At 38.3% G+C, this 22,090-nt stretch overlaps 1 protein-coding gene and 1 pseudogene across 3 annotated transcripts in view; one reads left to right on the top strand and one right to left on the bottom strand.

Annotated features, from left to right (window-relative positions):
* The window catches only part of ELMOD1 (ELMO domain containing 1), a 76,677-nt gene that overhangs the window by 12,212 nt on the left and 42,375 nt on the right, over positions 1 to 22,090 (bottom strand). For 2 of the 3 annotated variants that reach the window (XM_025356778.1, XM_025356777.1), the window contains 5 exons: positions 18,508 to 18,637; positions 6,950 to 7,083; positions 4,185 to 4,253; positions 3,638 to 3,661; positions 202 to 252 (listed from right to left, as the gene is read on the bottom strand). In XM_025356778.1, coding sequence (XP_025212563.1) covers positions 202 to 252; positions 3,638 to 3,661; positions 4,185 to 4,253; positions 6,950 to 7,083; positions 18,508 to 18,637 — 408 coding nt within the window. The remainder of the gene's footprint in view (positions 1 to 201; positions 253 to 3,637; positions 3,662 to 4,184; positions 4,254 to 6,949; positions 7,084 to 18,507; positions 18,638 to 22,090) is intronic. The other variant, XM_025356780.1, reaches the window with a different exon arrangement.
* Positions 10,371 to 16,166, top strand: LOC112607270 (annotated as a pseudogene).

Genomic DNA, 22,090 nt, shown 5'->3' with positions numbered 1-22,090 from the left:
CCTTGTCAGTTGTTCATAGGCAAAGTAATATCATATAACCATACAGATGAATCCACAAACATATAAAAGGTGCTTTAAATATTTTAACTAGGTTGTATATTTCTATCAGGACAAGTAGAGTTTCACCCTTGTCTTTCATGATACTCTAGTTCTGGTTCTGGTTCAGACGGACCATCTTTCCACGTGAGATCCCATACTCACCCAATTGCCTTATCCATCCTTTTCTTCTCCCATTCTGCTTTGCTGAATTTGCTGAACGGATGAATGAATAAGTAAGTAAATCAGTTTTAATCTCTAATTGGTACTTGTTCTCTTTTAATGCTTATGTTAAAACTGTTAACTATATGCAGAGATGCCTGTAGCTCAGTTATCCAACACTTATCAATTTAAATATTAACAATTTTAAAAGCCACAATACAATTTATGTGGAGCTCAGAAATGGAATTATTTAAGGCCATGCTATTTACCTCCTATTCACTATAGTACAGCCATGGGAGACAGCCCTAAAGGCCAAACATTAAGATATTCTTTTGCACTACCATTAATGATCAAATCCCTCCTTCCTGAAACATTTAGTGAGGTAACTAGATGTCACCTCACTCTCTCATGATTCCCCACTGCATTTTGTTTGGTTTTACCTAGTGGTGTTTATCCTATTCAGTCTTATTTGTGATGCCTGATAGATGGTAGATGCCAAATAAATGTTCATTGATAAATAAATGATTGAGTTAGTAAAAGAAAGAAAAGAAAAGAAGCAGGGAGGGAAGTAAGGAAGGTAAGGAAAGGAGGAGAGGAAGGAGAAACAGAGGGAGGGAGGGAGGGAGGAAGCAAGAAAGGAAGAAAAGAAGGAAGCAAGGGGGTGGGGGGAGGGAGCATTTACAGGTTTTAAAAATTCTGTCCCAGTAAGTGCTATGGTATTTCTTCTGGCTAAGTCAGTAAGCCACAGCAGCTCCATTTTCATCTGTTTTTGTAATTTGAGCTTCTGAATAAGACTATTTGAAAAAAGATTTCTATCACAGAAGCATTCTGAAAATGCTTGCTTGCTTGCTTGCTCTCTCTCTTGCTCTCTCTCTCTCTCTTTCTTGGCCTCGCTCTGTCATCCAGGCTGGAGTGTGGTGGTGCAATCTCGGCTTACTGTGCCCTACATTCTATTACTCTGTGTGCATCTGCCCCACTCCCATGCCCTTCCGTACAGCCAACAGGAGGAGGCAGGACTCATGTTCCATTCTTCCCTGTGACTGATGTAACCTTTGTTCAGTATTTTACACTAAGGTCATTTGGCCTTTTCTTATATTTCCAATGCAGATAGATACGTAATTTAACAAATAAGGAGGCACCGTTTATTTATAAAGCTTTGTTGAAGAGAAAAGGGGTGCTTATAAATTCTTATATATAAAGTTTGTATAAATTGTATAAACCGCAGTTGGCATTTGAACTTAATTCAGTGTAAAAACTAGTTATTATGAATATTTAATTTCTCTCTAACTAGAAGAAAGGAGAGTTCTCCAGAACACACAGCAAAGATTTGATTACAAGACGCTCATATAATACACACAACACACAACTACAAAAACATTACACAGAATTGACATTTAACTATGTGTATTTTCTATTCTATAAATGGTTATAATTCAAAATAACTACTTTTAATTCATGTTAAAATGTGCCACCTGTTTCTAAAGTGTAACTTCTGGCTAACAAACCAAACAGCTGAAGAGGAATCAGGAGATCAGGAGATTTTTTTACCTTAAAGATTCATATCCAAACTAAAATAAGGTATGTGTGCAATTTAAGAAATTTTATATATAAGAATTTATAAGCACCTATTTTCTCTTCAGCAAGGCTTTATAACTACACAGTATCTCCATATTTATTAAATCATATATCTATCTGCATCGGAAATAAAAGAAGAGGCCAAGTGATCTCTACTTATCTGATACTTATAGGATATCCTGACCCAAACAGATTGCATTCCCCTCATAGGGAGAAAACAAACACACACACAAACTAACAGTTAAAATTTTCTTCTTAAACTTTAATCCACTTTTATCCCTCAAGTAACTTTAATACTCAACCAATGGATGTTTACAAAAGCAGTAATGTGTCATGCTTGCTAAACGATAGACAGGAAAGAGCTTTCCTTAGTACGCACTGACTTTTCAACTTTATTGATTCAATTTTATTGTAGTTTGAGGGATAAAGCATGGTAATTTTATATACGTGACTACACATATATGCATGCACACACAAATGCTAGTCTCTTTTTAAGTAAGAGTAGTCACCCCAAACCTCAAATACTTTCTCTTGTATGGCTGACACAGGAGATAAAACTATAAAGCTTTTTTTTCTTTTCTTTGTTTTTTTTTTTGAGAAGGAGTCTCGCTGTGTCGCCCAGGCTGGAGTGCAGTGGTGCAATCTCGGCTCACTGCAAGCTCCGCCTCCCAGGTTCATGCCATCGAGTAGCTGGGACTATAGGCGTCCACCACCAAGACTGGCTAATTTTTGTATTTTTGATAGAGACGGGGGTTTCACCGTGTTAGCCAGGATGGTCTCGATCTCCTGACCCCGTGATCTGCCTGCCTTGGCCTCCCAAAGTGCTGGGATTACAGGCGTGAACCACCGCACCCGGCCAAGCTTTTCTTTAAGAAAGACTCATAGACAAAGTCAGTGCCCCTCCAATGGTTAATCAGAAATATTGTGAGCTTATTGTCACTTTCCAAGGACCGTGGAGGACTCGTGTCTTCTGACTGATGTTCCTCCAGGAAATGCCACCTGAGAGCATGGACAGACTCCCCAGCCAATTTTAACTAGAGGGAGTTTAGAGTCTACATTACAGACATATGCAATTCAGAAGATGTAGTTAAAAAAATAAAATAGCTTGATTTTAACCATATAACAAGAAAAAGCTAAACAATTGTAGTGTTTTTCTTAAAGGAATGAATTTTTAATCTTATAAAATATTACAAATGTAAATTTGGGAAGTGTAATATGACTTAATGAATCTTAGCCAAATGAAGCTAGAATGAGTAAAATAGTAAGGTGGAGGGGGGAAAAAAAATCCCAACTCGACGTATCCCTGAATTTTAAGAAGGTTTTGATAAAATTTTGGATTTACTTAGCCAACATGAATACTAACAACTAATCTACCATCATGCTGAGGAGAAAAAAAAGCGATATAAAACTATGATTGCAAAATAATGGAACTCCTTCTAAGAAGAGTGACAAACACATACACACACAAAACTACCATTTATAATAATTAAATTAGATATATTAATAGAGAGTAAAGTTGTTCTGTGCAACAAAATTCCCAAATAAAATGCCCTTCTCTGGGGTAACTGGAGTCAGAACAGGTGTGGTGAGGGGTTCAGCCTTTAGGTGAGCGTTCAAAATGTTTCTCCAACCAGATTTCGTCATGGCTGTAGAAAGACCGTTTGACATTTTGCAAGCGGTCAGTCTCATCTGGTTTTCAGTTCGTTAAAACATAGCCCAGCTATAATCAACTATATTAAATTAAAAGTTTGAAAATGTTGGCTTTTAGAAACAAATAAATTCAGAGTTCCTTAAAAAAATTCTTACCCATACTTATTCTAAAACAAAATAAAAGCAATAAAACACAAAAACAAAGAAAAGATACCTTATTTCTTCTTTAGTGATATCCCTTCATGTAATCAAAGAAAAAAAAAGTAGAAAAGCAAATGAAAATGCAAATAATTTAGCATCTAGAATTTTACAAGAAAGAAAGAAAGAAAAAAGTCTCAGCAATTCCAGATGTTCTCACTTGGTCCCTGACTTCTTAACTTCCATTCTTTCTTCTGTTCCCCCATCATCTTTCTTTTCTCTGGACCCTTTCCCCCAGACCCTGCCTTTCTTCCATGGCCACCTCCTCAGTCTTCCTGGACACTAGTGACACTATCAGTCCCTTTAAATATAAACACATATCTCACCTGAATAAAATAAAATAAAAAAGCATATCTCACCCGAATGGTGCCACTTGATATCCTAAATCTTGGAATGAGTACCTGAAGTTTTAACCCTCCATCTCAGCATTTATTATGAGGGCTTGTTTGAAAAAGCTTTGAGTCTCACTCTCCTGAGAATCTCATCAACAGATACATGTAGGAGATGAAGTTCATTTGATCTAACCCATAAAACCTAATTCATCTTTTACTTTCAACAATTACCTGCATTTGGGATGAAGAGAGTCAGACAGGACCTGCTGAGCTGCTGTGGCATCCCTTTCTGCGAAATACCTGCAGTGGGGGAGGGAAAGAAAACTGTAACTCTGTACTTGCTTACTTGCTGAATATATTCATTTTAATCCAATTCGAGGTCATTCTGAATTCAGAGATGGATACTGGCATAAGGTTATTACTTGTTTCAGCTCCTCCAGGGAACAAACAGTTTTTCACAACAGAGTTTTCGAAATGTAATGACATGGTAGAGTAGCTGTGAAATCCGAATAGATCTAGGAATGTATCCAGTAGATTTTGAAAATTTAATTAAGAGCTTTGCCATTACCCAGAGAACCAAAGATTTTATTATAAAGAGGGGTTATAGAAGAGGGGGTCAAATAGTTCGATTTTTGGAGGCCTTCAGAAGGCAGAAGCCTCGGTTAAGGGACATGATGAGAGAAAGAAAAGACTGAAGGAGATGAGAGAGGATATGCTTCGAATACTCACTGGGAATCTGAATTCTGGATGAATGGAAAATATCTTTTTGAGTTTAGATATGTTAAAAACAATAACATTTTATTCTAAAGGGAAAAGGGTAGTTAGGTTTCCTAATAAACACAAAAAACTGCACACCCTCAAAAATAATCCGTTAAAAAGTACTTCATAGAGACAATGATAAAACAATAGCATCTATTATTTAATGTGATGTGTGTATATTTCCTGCATAAATCCAAAGGGTAAAAGAAGTTCTTGAATTTCCTCTGAGGAAATTTCAACCCCAAGTCAGCATTTGTAATGCACACATTCACAGTTGTTAATGAAACGGAGTTTCTTTTCATACTTTTGTCGGTTATCTGAGTTTCCTCTTTTATGTCTCATCTGTTCATATTTTTTGGCTCAGTTAGTCTAAAAATGACCTCAAATAAAAAAGACAAATAACCTTATAGACAATAATATACTGAACATAGATCCTTTATCATTTATGTGTCAGTCTTGTCTCTTTTTACTTTGTTTATGGGGCTTATCTTACTGCAGTTTTCAATTTTAATGTGTGAAATTTATTGATTCTTCTTTTCCAGTGGATGCTTTTTTTGCTCGTGTCTTTAAGAGATCTCTCCTCAGTCAGATATCTTGATTTTCTTCTAAAAGTAGGAAAGACTTGTTTTGGACTTTCAGCTTGTGAACTGAGGTGACGTAGTGATTTAATTTAATTTTATTTTTCTCAGTGGAAGGCCAATTGTCCCAGTTATTCAAAAGCTGACTCTATTCACTTATCTGTAACATTGTCTTTGTCATTAATGTTTACTTTCCGTTCATTAACATTACATTAAAACATTTCATAAAAGAATGGGTGATTATTCAACTTCTTAAATTTAAAATAAAGGGAAAGATCTAGGGGAAAATGGGATGCCACCAAAATGACTGAGTAAGGCTTAACTTCTTTTAAAAATACATCACTGCCCTAATAGGGTAGCGTCAAAGGACACAAGAATCAACTTGAAAGGACTCTTTGGCTCAAAAAATAATGACTATACATGACTGAATTAAAGCATGAAAAAAATAACAAGTACAATTAGTTGAGTTACAATAAACATATAGAAACACAGGAGTTAACAAATGGTGTTTTAAAAATAGAGAGAGAGAGCAAAAAAAAAAAAAATTGATCACTAACAGGGGAACGAGGCAACCAACTCCTGACTCTGAGAACTGGCAAGCAAATGCAAAAATTGAATATCTGTCCTGCCTATATTTCAGAGAAACCAAATAACTATACTCTATAAGGAAACGAAGTCTTTAAAAATTCCAGCCAAAAATTATAGGAAAAATAACAAAAATAGAAAAGCACTCTTTATACAATTAATTAATCGGATCAGTAAAGATCATAGAAGGAGGACTTTACACTGGAGGCATTAGAATGGGATCCCTCTGATTTGTTGCAGCACAGGGCTGAGAGTGGAGGGACACTGAAGGCCTCCCGCTGTGATGTCAAACTGAATCTCTTCAGGCCTGTCTGCATATCTCCAATTTTCAGGAAATACAGGGGATGGATACAAGTGCAAAGAGGCAAATCCAGACCATGGGACATATGACAGGACAACTGATCTGAAATCCTGACATGGAGAAGGGGGCAAAAGGAAGGGACAGAGCAAGAGAGACCCATCTAGTTTAAGAACACCAAAGGGCATAGTTGGAAGTGCACTAGGATAAACCAGCCGTAAAAAGTATTTTCGAGAGAACTGGGAAATTTGAATATGGACTGGATAAAGATGACACCAAGGAATCACTGTTAATTTTGTTTGATGTGATAATGGCATTGTGGTTAATGTGAGGTAATATTGATATTTTTTAGAACTACATATTAACATATGAAGGGTGAAATGATGGTGTAGAGTTTTCGTTAACACCCTTCTGCCAAAAAAATAATGTTGTGAATATTTCAAAACCTCAACAATTACTGAATCTGCATGATCAATACAAGGGTGTTCTTTACAATCTTCTCTGTTTTTACATATGTGTGAACATTTTAAATAATAAAACAATTTTTAAATATAGTTGAGATTTGCTTTAAAAATCCATGAAATTTGCTGAAATACAAGGAAGGCTACTAGCAGACACTTTTAACATTTTATGAACCTGACCTCTCAGGGAATTTGAATGTTTTCTTAGAGTCTTATGGGAAGTAGCTTTTGAAGCTAATTACTCAGCTTTTGCCATTTCAATATGAGGAGACCAAAACATCACTCGATCAGTCAGCTGTCCTTCATTTTACTTACTGCAAATTGTACAGTCCCAGAAGTCCCATTCCTCGAAAATCTGTTTTAGGATCATCACCTTGGAAACCAATTTCACACCACTGCTTAGAAATCCGAGATTCCAGTGGAGTATTGGGCTTCAAGAATTTCCATAACTGTAGGAAAAAAAAAAGAATTACCGTGTTGATATACACTCACAAATACCCTTTCCTATTGGTTCAGATTTTGTAAACTACATCATTAGGAGGAGCTTTGCAAAGCTGAATGTATGCAAATACATTACAATTAAAGATGTGATCATCTTTCAATTATTTATGACAGCATTTCTCAAAGCATGATCTGAAGCCTCCCTGGAGGTTCCCAGGACCTTTCCAGAGGGTCTGAGAGATAAAAACAAAACCAAAAAACTACTATTTTATAATAAAAGAAGAGGTTATTTGCCTCTTCTCTCTCATTGTGTCATGAGTACATAGTGGAATTTTTCCAAAGGATGCATGATGTGCTGTGATATCTTTGCTCTGAAGGCAATGGATTGAGTACTTACATATTTTAATGTTTAAAATCTTTCTATTTTAATTTTGAATAGGAAATTAGATAGCAGATAGGTAGGTAGGTAGATAGACAGATTAGATAGATAATCTCTCACAAAAAAGCTCTTTGGTGCTCTCAAAAATATTTAAGAGTATAAAGAAAAGACAGAAGTGGAAAAATTTCAAGGCCACCTACTATTGTTATTCAGATTCTCGGAAAATGCTGTAATATTATATCAAAACTTTTAGCAGCATTATTAACCAAAAAAAAAAAAAAAAAAGCAAACTGACATGAGTTTCTTTTTGCTTTTTTATTTTGGAGACAGAGTCTCACTCTGTTGCCCAGGCTGTGCTCTTAAAAATATTTAAGAGTATAAAGGAGTGCTGTGGTGTGATTTCGGCTCACTGCAACCTCTGCCTCCTGGGTTCAAGTGATTCTCCTGTCTCCATCTCCACAGTAGCTGGGATTACAGGCATGCACCACCACACCAGGCTGATTTTTGTATTTTTGGTAGAGACGGGGTTTTACCACATTGGCCAGGATGGTCTCAAACTCCTGACCTCAAGTGATGTGCCTGCCTCGGCCTCCCAAAGTGCTCGGATTACAGGCATGAGCCACCACGCCCGGCCGAGTTTCATTTTTTTAGATCTCACCTATAACAGGAGTGAGAGTAAATATTATCGTGTTGCTAGAGGAAGCAACATCAGTAACGTTCATGAATAAACCTCAAAATGTATTATTATCTTTAAGAGTTACCAAAAGTAATTTCAGTTAAAATCAATTTTATTAATATATTACTGGACAATTGTAAATTTTAAGCATTATACTCTTTACTGCTTAATAAGCTGGTTCTATTTTTTAAAGTTTTCTGTAGAAAGATTCAGCACATATCACTACTTGAGAGAGACTCTGAGACCCATAGTTGTATAAATACGTAATGCTGAAACTCTTCAGTTTTTTCTAATAGAGATGGGCATGTAAGTAAGTTTACTTTTTAGACTTACATCTTCATTACCAACAGGGTAAAACACAAATGTAAAATTTCCTTGCTACTATTTCAGAAATAATTCAATTTCTAAATTGCTTATTCTACATTACGAAGCTTAAATGAAACAGTAATACACAAAATACCTTGTTAAATCAAATTGTCACATACCTGACACAGTGTAAAACATAATATTCGATGACAGAAAATACTAATAAAAGCTGTTATTCATTTTACTAATGTTATTTTACACATTAATCTAATATTACTTATTATTCACATTATACAATATTTTATGTTAGTGCCACAACAGGTAAATTCGATTTGTCTAAAGGGCGAGAGAAAAAGGGTAAAAAGGAGGTAAATCTCTCACGCTTGAAAGCAAAATATCAAGCATGAGTATACAAAATCTCTTTTTAAAGAATTCACATAAGAATATGCCAGTGCTCTGCATTCATCAAAACGGAAACTGGTCCGGTACGGTGGCTCACGCCTGTAATCCCAGCACTTTGGGAAGCCGAGGAAGGTGGATAAATTCAGGTCAGGAGTTCGAGACCACCCTGGCCAACATGGTGAAACCCCATCCCTACTAAAAATACAAAAAATTAGCCGGGTGTGGTGGCGCATGCCTGTAACCCCAGCTACTCGGGAGGCTGAGGCGGGAGCAGGGCATGAACCCGGGAGGCGGAGCTTGCGGTGAGCCGAGATTGCGCCTCTGCACTCCAACCTGGGCACAAGAGCAAAATTCCATCTCAAAAAAACAAAAAACAAAAACCAGAAACTGTTTGAGATCATCAGAAAAGACTAAATGAGACCAGGAAATCGTCACTGGGGAAAGGTTTATTTTAAAAAATCCTTTAGAGGGCCGGGCACGGTGGTTCACGCCTGTAATCTCAGCACTTTGGGAGGTAGAGGTGGGCGGATCACGAGGTCAGGAGATCGAGACCATCCTGGTTAACACGGTGAAACCCCGTCTCTACTAAAAAGGCCAAAAAAAAAAGAAAGAAAAAAAAAATTAGCTGGGCGTGGTGGCGGGCGCCTGTAGCCCCAGCTGTTTAGGAGGCTGAAGCAGGAGAATGGCGTGAACCCGGGAGGCGGAGCTTGCAGTGAGCCTAGATCGTGCCACTACACTCCAGCCTGGGCGACAGAGTGAGACTGTCTTAAAAAACAAAACAAAACAAAACAAACAACAACAACAAAAAAAAATGTTGGAACTGATTTTTCACTTTAGGAACTGATTTGGTGACTGACACGAGGGGAAAAAAGGAAAAAAAATGTAAAACTTGTCGCATTCATTTGAATAATAATGTGAAGTCATCTCAGGGCCCTGCACAATTAAAAAATATCTTATTTTATCGAATGAGTGCAGCAAGATAGCAAAAGCAGGTGCTTCATTTCCGTAGGTGGGTGATAAACCTCACTCATTAGGTGAATGCTTACTGTGGGATGCTTAGTAAATGCTTAGTAAAACATTTGAATAATAAAATGCTTTGGTTTTTGTTTTGTTTTGTTTTTCACAAAGACAGGGTCTCACTCTGTCATCCAGGCTGGAATGTAGTGGCATGATCTCAGCTCACGGCAACCTCTGCTTCCTGGGTACAAGAGATTCTTGTGCCTCACCTCCCAAGTAGCTGGGACTACAGGTGTGCACCACCATGCCCAGTTAATTTTCGTGTTTTTTTTTTTTTTTTGGTAGCGACAGGGTTTCGCCATGTTGGCCAGGCTGGTGTGTCAAACTCCTGACCTCAAGTGATCTACCTGCCTCGGCCTCCAAAATTTCTAGGATTACAGATATGAGCCACCATGCCCGGCCTGAATAATAAAATGCTTTAAAAAGAAATTTCATTTTAGTGATTTTATGGATCATGAAAGACTAGAATAATGGCTAAAAAGTGTTGTTAATCTTCAGATGATAGCACTGTGGTCATGGCAGAGGACATGGCAATGCTGAGGTGGACCAGGCTGGGCACCTGGCCTGATGATTCTTTTGATGAAATGACAGTATGCTAGCTGTTCAGCAGTATATGCAACAGAACATAAGAGAAGATTGCTCCAATACTGACAAAAATCTTGAACCACCTGAAGGCCAAGATGCAGGTATATGGAAGTATGAACATTTAAGGCAATTCTTCCTTGAGCTAAATGGACTTGCTGTCAAACTTCAGACTGAATGCCATCCAGACACTTGTATTCAAATGACAGCAACTGAACAATGGATTTTTCCTTGTGCAGCTCATAAAAATCCAAGTGTTCTACTACAGACTATACTAGACACAGACTTGATGGTGCTGCGTCTTCTGAAAAGCAATAACTATTTCCCTAGCAGGGTTAGTATAAAGGAATCATCTGTAGCAAAACTTGGACCAGCATACTTCAAGATTTCCAGAATATTTTCACATGCTTTTTTTTTTTTTTTCCCTAGATGGAGTCTCATTCTGTCGCCCAGGCTGGAGTGCACTGGTGTGATCTCAGCTCACTGCAACTTCTGCCTCCTGGGTTAGAGCGAGTGTCCTTCCTCAGCCTCCTGAGTAGCTGGGATTACAGGTTTCAGCCATAATGCCCAGCTAATTTTTGTGTTTTTAGTGGAGATGGGGTTTCACCATGTTGGCCAGGATGGGGTTTCACCATGTTGACCAGGCTGGTCTTGAACTCCTGACCTCAAGTGATCTGCTGGTCTCGGCCTCCCAAAGTACTGGGACTACAGGTGTGAGCCACTGTGCCTGGCCACGTGCTTCTTTTTATTACTCTAGATATTGGATGAATATGAAAATGAAACATTTTTGTGTCATTTTGTATCACTAAGTTTGTGATAAAAGAAAATTTGATGTCCAAGGATAACCTGATTGTACCAATTTTAGAAGAGGAAGTTCAGAATTCAGTTTCTGAAGAAAGCAGCATGAAGGGGAATCACAAAGAAAAATATACCGATCACATGATTAACATTAATTATGTATGGTACGTATCATCTTAGACCCATCAATCCTGTATCCATATTCTAGCTTCTTTGTTTAGTATAGTTGTCTGCTGTGTTTGCCTTTTAAAATGGGAAATTTTTTAAAGGTTATTCATAAGCTGTATATTCACCAGTGTGGCACTCATTATTTTTAAATAAGATTAGTATTATCTGTTTATAATGTCTGTTAGTGAAAGAACTTACAGTTTGGTAAAATTGCTGCTAACCAATCATTGGATTACAATCCTCATCAGACAAACCCATGTATTAAAAAATGGGTGAGGAGACATGGGTGGCTCAGGCCTGTAATCCCAGCATTTTGGGAGGCCAAAGCAGGTGGATCATGAGGTCAGGAGTTCAAGACCAGCCTGGCTAAGACGGTGAAACCCCGTCTCTACTCAAAATACAAAAATTAGCCAGACATGGTGGTAGGAGCCTGTAATCCTAGCTACTTGGGAGGCTGAGGCAGAGAATTGCTTGAATCCAGGAGGCAGAGGTTGCCGTGAGCCAAGATGGCGCCACCGCACTCCAGCCTGGATGACAGAGTGAGACTCCATCTAAAAAAAAAAAAAAAAAAAAGAAGAGTAAGCTCATACGATCCATTTACTAAAAAGGTAGTAATGTTTTCCTTTGATTTTACCTCTTAGTTTAGATATTCTAAATTCTATAGTACATAGTTCCATCTTCCCTGAAACTCTTTAACTCATTTAGGGAAATGAGTTTTTAATATGCATATAGGATTATGTATAATCTAAGTGCAAATGAAGCATTAGTAATACTTAAATAATCTTACTATGCTACATAAAGTATATTCTAGGCTAGCATACTTGAACAGGATTTACCTTCCTGCATCAGTGGATTGTTACATATAAGAGGGTGATGATAAGGCATGTAAATGATGTTTCCACTGAAAACCTGCCCTGTCTGCCCTTTCTCATTTCCCTTAACTCTCTTCTTCAACTAGCTTAGCTGAAAAGCTTTTCATCAGACTGTGATTTCGTGGTGGCTTATGCCTGTTTATATTTGTATTAATTGCTTACCGATTATACCTCATATTAGCAATTACATTACACTATAGGAAAAACGTATTGGCATACTCTGCATATCTTGGTTTTACTAAATTGTGGTAACTACTTAGAAAACAAGTTATTAAACTAGTTTGATTCTTCCTGTTAGCTATATACACATATATATATGTGTGTGTATATATGTGTGTGTATATATATGTGTGTATATTATATATATATATATTTCTTTTTTCTTTTTTGAGACAGAGTCTTTCTCCATCACCCAGATAGGAGTGCAGTGGCACCATCTTGGTTCATTGCAACCTCTGCCTCCCAGGCTCAAGCAATTCTAGTGCCTCAGACTCCCGAGTAGCTGGGACTACAGGTATGTGCCACCACGCCTGGCTAACTTTTGTATTTTTAGTAGAGACAGTGTTTCACCATGTTGGCCAGGCTGGTCTCGAATGCCTGGCCTCAGGTGATCCACCTGCCTCGGCTTCCCAAAGTGCCTGTTAGTAATATTAACCTTTTCACCTAACCATCTAGGCAGCATTAAATAGGACTGAAGAAATATTGTAGTATTTATTTTATATCCCCTCTCCACAAAGTTTATGTTTGAATTATATGCACACATGAGATTAACTGCAATAATTCACAGGTTTTAAGGGTGTTGATGAATGGTCATACATTTACTGGACTTTGTTATAATTCAGTGTCCTAATAATGATTCAAATGCAGATTGAATAATTTTATAATCTATTGAATGCTGTTTTTGATAAAGCACAGAAGGTTTTATTGCTAAACTGATTTTAATGAGGCACTAGGGTCAAAAAATTGTACATGTTGTGAACAAAGTATTTAAATCATTCTTTTAAACAGATTTCACATGAGGAACTTCTTTTTCATTAAAAAGGTTATTTTGAAATTCAGATGAAAATGTATTCATCTTGTTTTTTTTTCAGACTTAGGGAATAATTTGTACCATATTATGAAACAAGAATGTACAGCAAAAATGTGGGACTAGTAGTATACTGAGAGTATGTATAAATAGTTTATGCCTTTCTGAGCCTGCCAGTCCTTTTGGCTTTTAACAGTACCCAGCAGCCACAGTCATTATTGTACCCCTTAAGAATTCTTATGTCCACAGTGAAAGGAATGTTGACTTCGAAGTTATGCATTTATATAAATGGTACTGTAGACCAATGGGAATAGTAATTTTTAAAACAAATTTGCTAAATATTGAGAGGCTAAACCAGTAGGTTAATAAATATATGTAGCAAATAAAATAGTCAAACTTATTTTGGAAGATGAAAGCCCATTATGCTAAAATACTTACATGAAGTACAATTATCTGTATATTTCCTATTTAAAAAAAACCTTGAGCCAGGCGCCGTGGCTCATGCCTATAATCCCAGCTACTCAGGAGGCTAAGGTTGGAGAATTGCTTGAACCCGCGAGGTGGAGATTGCGGTGAGCCAAGATTGCACCACTGCACTCCAGCCTGCATGAGAGAGTGAGACCCTGTCTCAAAATAAATACATATAAAATAAAATAACCTTGAGCTATTTCGATTCTCTTCCAATAGGTAAGCTCTTCCCTGAAAAAATAAGAGTAGGGGATGGGGTGCTCCTGAAGGATGAGGTCATGCACTAGGAAGCCAACTTCAGATCTGAGAAACGGTGGTGGGCTTATGGTGGGGACTTTGAGGAATCCGCTCATCTAGGACTGTGCTACTGGGAGTAGTTATTACAAAGCCACCTGCCAAGCGGGGGAGACTAGGGGCTAGGAAAAGTGATTCCTATAGCAGAAGACAAGAAACAGATGTGGAGACTGCACTCTGAGTCAGACTGTTATCCCTCACAGACTGCTCTCTCTACTGAACTCTCTTCACTTCAAACTGAAGCTTTACACAAGTTTATCTGAACACTTCTGCCTGGTCTTGAACTCTCTGCAGAAGAGAAACGGAAGGTGATTCGTCTACCCTTGAGCTAGAGCATTCAAGGAGAAGCAGCTTCTCACCAAGGTCACCATGGGATTGCTCTTTCCATCAGGAGAGGGTCCTTAATTCTGGACTTTATGTTTTTCATTAAATGCATGAATCCACCTAGAATTTTGTCTTCATTATTAATTTGGTTGGAACACTTTTAATAGAAATGTCTATATAAGCGAATCATATGGACAGTGATATTATTCAATTTCATCCCAGGCTATGTTCAAATGATCATAAAATCTGGACTTTGAAAATAATTTAGAATTCTAGTAACACTGATAACGCTCTCCTATGCTTAAAAAGCCAAGCGCTTAAACATGTGGCAATACTATATATGACCTGTGCTTAGAAACTAGAGGTCAGCAAACATGTTTTTACATTTAACTTAATTTTATTATTATTATTATTATTATTATTTTTAGAGCTAGGGTCACACTCTGTTGCCCATGCTAAGTGCAGTGGTACAACCATAGCTCACTGTAGGCTTGACCTCCTGGGCATAAGTGATCCTCCTGCCTCAGCCTCCCAAGTAACTGGTACTACAGGTGGACATCACCATGCCCAGCTATTTGTTAAATTTTTTTTTTTGTGGAGATGGGGTCTTGCTATGTTGCTCAGGCTGGTCTTGAACTCCTGGGCTCAAGTGACCCTCCTGCCTCAGCTTCCCAGAGTGCTGGGATTACAGGTGTGAGCCACTGTGCCTGGGCACAAACTTTGTAAAAGACCAGTTGACAAATATTTTAGGCTTTATGAGCTGTATGGTCTCTGTTGTAACTACTTAACTTTGCCTTTAAACTAGGACAGCAGCCATAGCAGCTATAAACGCCACACACAAATGCATGTGGCTGTACTGCAAATATTACTTGTAAAATGGGTGGTATGCCAAATTTGGTTTGCAGGCCTTGGTTTGCTGACTTTTGCTCTAAACGGTTCTGTGAAGTAGCTAACAAGGGTATTATGACCCATTTTAAAGATGAAGAAGCTTAAGCTCAGGCAGTGAAACACAAACCATGGGTCAGCCCTGGAAAGACAATGTGAACAAGATGTAGTTTGTCTCTCAAGACCTAGTGCAGTGTGGTAGCTCAGAGCGCTTAGCTACCACCCTATGTGAGCTCGCACAGCCACTTCACTGCTCAGCTTCAGTTTCCTCATCCGAAAAATGAAGATAAGAGCAGTGTAGCACCACAAGGCTACTGTGATAATGAAATGAAATAATGTCAGAAAACACTGACTGTAACAATTGGCACATACTGAACACTCAATTAATGTTTTATTATTTCTGGTTTTATTATCATACTGGAAACTTGAACAAACTGAAGAGTCCCACTCCTAAGTTTGCTTGGGGAGCTAGTGAAGATTTCAAAATTCTGTGAGTAAGGATTTAAAAAACAAGCTGGCTTCTGCAGTGACAGTAATAGGTAACAGAGGGAACAGCATGAACAAATTCCTGGGCATATGGTATGGCACAGCTTATTCTGGGTCATGGTGAATGGCAGAGCATGGCAGAAATGTACTATATGTGATGAGGATACAGGAGCTGTAGCTTCAAGAAATACATTGGAAAGCCTCCAAAATGACATGCTAAGATGCGTGGGCTTTCTACTATAGGACATAGCCTGAAGTTTCTAGTCTAGGGAATAACAATGAATATATCTGTGTTTTGAGAAAAAAAAAATCCCTCCAACAGTATTTCGGATGATGTGAGGGAAGAATCTAACGGTTACTGGCATAATTACAAGGCTGTCACAGCCCAAGTTGGAGATGATGGCTAGAATAAGGCATTGGGCATGGAAAACATTTCAAAGATACCTTAGGGTGCTGTATGGATAAGATTTAGTGATTTTTGTTTGTTTGTTTTTTGAGATGGCGTCTTGCTCTGTCACCCAAGCTGGAGTGCAGTGGTGCGATCTGGGCTCATTGCAACCTCTGCCTCCTGGGTTCAAGCAATTCTCCTGCCTTAGCCTCCTGAGTAGCTGGGATTACAGGCATCTGCTACTGTGCCCGGCTAATTTTCGTATTTTTAGTAGAGACAGGGTTTCACCATGTTGGCCAGGCTGGTCTCAAACTCCTGACCTCAAGTGATCAGCCACCTCAGCCTCCCAAAGTGCTGGGATTATAGGCGTAAGCCACCACACCTGGCCAGATTTAGTGATTTTTTTTTGAAGATATAGAATATGCCCCAATTGGATTGTAAGCCACTTGAGGGCAGAAATGATGCCTTTCCCCAAAGTACCTAATGCAGTAATGAACAGCCCTGACTTTATAATTTACCAGACGTGTGAATGAGAACCTGAGCTAAAATGCTTACAGTTTTCTCATCTCTAAAATAAAGATAGCCATCATTTCCTTGCCTACCTCATATAGCTGACAGTTTAAATAACACATAATCTAATCATAACCACAGAAGAAAGTCATATACAAGTTCTTGAGATGTAGCTAATGAACTATAATAATTCATGCATTCACTCATATTTGTTGAAAACCTACTATGTGCCAGCCCACATACAAGAGATCAGCTAAAGATGGTGCCTACCAGGCACCTGGATGTCACTCATTCTGAGGGAACCTCAGCTATTCTAATAAATTGTTCAGGCTCTTGTGACTATCGGTTAATTACAACACCTCTTTTCTCTGTCACCTCTTATTTCCTATGTTTGGGTAATTTTGTTGAACTACTTCCATCAGAAAATGGTCAGGAAAAAAAAATGGCAATACAAAGAGATAAAATTCAGTCAGCAGGTTAGCTAAACTTCAGCAGGGAGAAAAGGAAGAAGAAAAACTATTGCCAAGAATGAGGCATCTTTAATTTTTAATGATTTACATCAGATCCAGCACTAATTAACAGAGACAAATGAGTCATTTGCTTAAGTACTTACATACATAAAAACACACTCCTTCACACAAAAACACAACAGGATACATTTTTGAAATTACATTTTCTGTTGATATTTTTCAATAAAATAAAGGCAGCTAAACAAATGTTTTCTTACAGTTTTGTTACTGCCTTTTTGAATTCTAAGAAAAGGCAAGGAAGTACCCTAACGCACTCTAATTCTAAAGAAGTATCTGTTTTCAGAAATGAATTTATAAAACGTTTCTGGTAAGCATGTAGTTCTTAAGGGTAGTCTTAATTATTGAGGGGTCTTAATTTCTTTAGCCCCAAACTCAGTGTTTTGAGGGAAAGTATTACTGATGTTTTTTAATACACCATCAGATCCTGTAAGATTTTTAAGCTTTTGCTTTGACAACCAGGAGTATTCATAACTTCATATTATTTCTCCAGAAGTTCTAGTGTGCCAAATATAAACCTTTACCTCTTCTAATACTCTCTAACTTGCATGCATAAATAATCAGCATTAAGATCTTGGGTAATTTCCCAAGAGGGCCGTTGCTGAGGCAGAAACCAACTTTATCTTCTCTGATGTGTATTAAAAGTCATAAATGGGAATCCCAAGTCACTCTTTGACAAATGCTATTTCTCCTGTTGGCTTTCAATGCATGTTAAACAATCTAAACTGAAGCCAAATGCGAGAGCCCATAGAAATCACCTTGGATGCTTTCTCAGATTACAAAAGAAAATTGGCTTTGGACTTAACTTCTCACAGGAATTTTCTGATGAAAAATTTACTTCCGCCGGGCGCGGTGGCTCAAGCCTGTAATCCCAGCACTTTGGGAGGCCGAGACGGGCGGATCACGAGGTCAGGAGATCGAGACCATCCTGGCTAACACGGTGAAACCCCGTCTCTACTAAAAAATACAAAAAACTAGCCGGGCGAGGTGGCGGGCGCCTGTAGTCCCAGCTACTCGGGAGGCTGAGGCAGGAGAATGGCGGGAACCCGGGAGGCGGAGCTTGCAGTGAGCTGAGATCCGGCCACTGCACTCCAGCCTGGGTGACAGAGCGAGACTCGGCCTCAAAAAAAAAAAAAAAAAAAAAGAAAAATTTACTTCCAACACCTGAACCAGCAAGAAAACTTGACCTTACCAACCAGTCAGGGGCCCGTGTCTCATCCATCTTTGTACCCCTGATGTACAGAGCAGTGCCTGGCACATAGCAGGTGCCTGGCAAATGTCAGCTGACTTAGATGAAGAACTGAAATGTGTTCAAGTACTAACCTTCAAAAGCATTTCTTCATGTTGGGGATTATCAGAATCATAGGGCTCTCTACGCAGTTTTTCCACATCTGCAATAAGGTTCCTGTACCCAACGATTTGCAGAAGGCAAGCCTGAAGAGAGATTCCCAGCCTAGGATGTTCAAAAACAGAGGAGACACACAAGGAAGAACAGGGCATCACTTTGGCATTTGTTCACTTGATGTATGCGTGATAGAACTTTTCATATTAATGTAATATTCAGGGAAAATTGCTCAAAGATGATCTATTTAATAGAAGCACAATTCTTTTTTTTTTAAATTTATTTATTATTATGATACTTTAAGTTGTAGGGTACATGTGCATAACGTGCAGGTTTGTTACATATGTATACTTGAGAAGCACAATTCTTATTAAATCTCCACATGGACAACTGTAGAACCTGGCTAAAATTTGCCTCAAAGTCTGACTTTTTCTACAGCTAAATTGCAATGGTATGGCTTAAAAATAAGGAATTTCTGAGGCCAAGATGGGAGGATTGCTTGAGGCCAGGAGTTCAAAACCAGCCCAGGCAACAAAGCAACATCCTATCTCTACCAAAACCAAACCAAACCAAACCAAACAAAAACCCACAAGGGATTTCTTTATGCAGGTTACTTGAAATTATAGGTAATACTGGACTCTTAGGGATTATATAGCACCCCCCTAGGCGGTCATATCAGAATGACTTTAGAAAGATGTGTGGAAGAGAACGAGGGTGAGGACAACTGAAAAAACCCTTAGGGGCTTCAAGGAAAAAAAATCAGAACAAAATGAAGAGAAACAAAGTAACAATAACACCACCACCTCCACTTGGGAATGTCCTCCTCAGGGGAGACAGTGCTAAGAGGGTAGTTACAACTTTACAAGATGTTCTATTACATTCTGACCAGCTGTAGTTGTCCGAACACGTTTTCTTGTGCTGAAACAAAATCTGCTTTGCTTATGACCAAACGGTTCAAATTCTTTTCTCTGAGCAAATTTATTTCCACCTTTCCCCTGCCATGACTATTTAAGATAGTGATTCTTCTAATCTCTAGGGAAAAGAGAAATCTTATTTCTTTAATTGCCTCTCATGGGACATGGTTTTCAGATATTTTATTTTATTTTTATTTTTTATGTTTTGAGACAGAGTCTCACTCTGTCGCCCAGGCTGGAGTGCAGTGGTACAATCTTGGCTCACTGCAACCTCTGCCTCCTGAGTTCTAGCGATTCTCCTGCCCTAACCTCTCGAGTAGCTGGGATTATAGGTGCCTACCACTACACCCAGTTAATTTTTATATTTTTTAATAAAGATGGGGTTTCGCCATGTGTGGCCAGGCTGGTCTCAAACTCCTGACCTCAGGTGACCTCCCTCTGCCTCCCAAAGTGCTGGGATTACAGGCATGAGCCACTGCGCCCAGCCGGTTTTCAGATGTTTTATGATCGCTCTCAGTCCTCTCTGAATGTACACTATTTGAATAATAGTACCGTTAAAGCATATCACTAGAACAGAAAACAATCTGGCAACTATAACACACAGAGGATCATTACTTTCTGTGATCAGAATGCTGTTTTCCCTTTCTACAGCCACTAAAGTAAGGTAGAATCTGAAGGTCTAAAAGTAGTACTTCATGTTTATCTTTTCCTCCTAAATTCTTTAGAGTCATGTATTTTCTGTGGCTCAAAAATGGCTGAACATTGGCAATTGATACTCTCCAATCTAGTCTTTTGTCTTGTTCACTCACGGACTTTGAGCATGTTGCTGTGGTGTGGTGGTGGTCATTATAATCACTGTACATCATCATATTTTTTTCAGGGGTAAATGACACGCACAGATGTTAAATCTCAAGTTGAAGGCAACAGAACTTAGAACTGTGTACCTGCTCTAAACGTACAGGACAGTCAGACAGCCTAGGAATACTGAACTTTAATAAAGTCGTATTCAATGAGTGGCTTTCATCATTACTTGTTACCATGGCACCAAACCAGGTCAGATATTAAAATTTAGGAAAGGGCACCATAGCACTAGTCACCCAGAAAGTCTATGTAGGATGGAGAAGAGAGTTAATTTTGAGGGAAAGAGGAGAATGGAAGGAGTGCAAGAGGCAGGAATAAGGAAAGTCAATTAAATTTTCTCAGGCCAGGCGCGGTGTCTCTCGCCTGTAATCCCAGCACTTTGGGAGGCAGAGGCAGGTGGATCACAAGTTCTGGGGTTTGAGACAAGCCTGGCCGACATGGTAAAACCCCATCTTTACTAAAAATACAAAAATTAGCCAGATGTGATGGCACATGCCTCTAGTCCCAGCCACTTGGGAGGCTGAGGCAGGAGAATCACTCGAACCCGGGAGACAGAGGTTGCAGTGAGCCTAAGCTGCACCATTGCACTCCAGCCTGGGCGACAGAGCAAGACTCTTGTCTCAAAAAAAAAAAAAAAAAAAAAAAAATTAAAATAAATAAATAAATTTTCTCTTTCGTAATTTTTAGTGCCACCATAAGCAGCACTTACAATAATGTAATTAAAACAAGTGAGGTTAATAGTAGTAACAGTTTGGTCAGCTATAAAGTGTTTACCCATCTCTAAGCTATTTCTTTATTTTCTCAGAAAAGTATTTAAATTTTTATATCGAGCTTATTAATGTTACTCTGGAAAAAAAAAGGCATTAGAATCCATATGGAGATTTAAAAAAGATACGACAGGTTGAGTAACCCTTATCTGACATGCTTGGGACCAGACGTGTTTCAGATTTTGGAATATTTGCATATACATAATGAGATATCTCGGGGATGGGACACAAGTCTAAGCATGAAATTCATTTGTGTTTCATATACACCTTATACACATAGCCTGAAGGTAATTTTATACAACATTTTTAATAACAGATGCAATCTGTCATACAAGGTCACCTATGGAATCTTCCACTTGGGGCATCCTGTCAATGCCCAAAAGTTTCAGATTTTGGATTTTCAGATTCGGGATCCTCAACCTGAACCTAAAAGGGTCTTTTAAAAAAATGAGAACAAGAGAATGGATGGCAAAGAAATGCTCTTGAATGAACCTTATATAACTTTCATAGAAAAGATATGCTACTAAATCTAATCCAATCTCTAAACATGATTATTACAGGACTCATATGTCCCTCTTGCCCAGTTGTAGTCTTAAATTTTTCGTTCAATCTTATTTATAATGAATTGCCTTCTTATCACCTTCCCAGAGGAATAAAATATATGTTAGAAGGTTTCAAAAAGACATTTACTATATAAGTAAATCAACCTTTGTTAGCGGAATAGGCAAAAGGCAGCTAATGAACTGAAGTGGCTGCCGAAGAACGCTATGGAGACCAGGTGAAAATGGAGTTTTTGTGACGAGCCCCTGGATAGCTAATATCTAAAATCCTTCCAAGACGGAGACCTATGCAAGTATGCTCTGAAATTCCCTTCAGCTACAGTTCCTGTAATTATTAATAAAAGCCTTTCTCAAAGGTAACATCTGAAGTTCTCAGACACGAACATCTAAAAGACAGTTTGATTATTACCAACCGAAAACCTTCTCTAAATATATCTGCGTTTGGAATTTATTCTACTCAGT

Source organism: Theropithecus gelada, chromosome 14 (assembly GCF_003255815.1).
Source record: "Theropithecus gelada isolate Dixy chromosome 14, Tgel_1.0, whole genome shotgun sequence".
Classification (NCBI taxonomy): domain Eukaryota; kingdom Metazoa; phylum Chordata; class Mammalia; order Primates; family Cercopithecidae; genus Theropithecus; species Theropithecus gelada.
The sequence above is the reverse complement of the archived record's forward strand: the minus strand, read 5'-3'. Positions and strand labels throughout refer to the sequence as shown.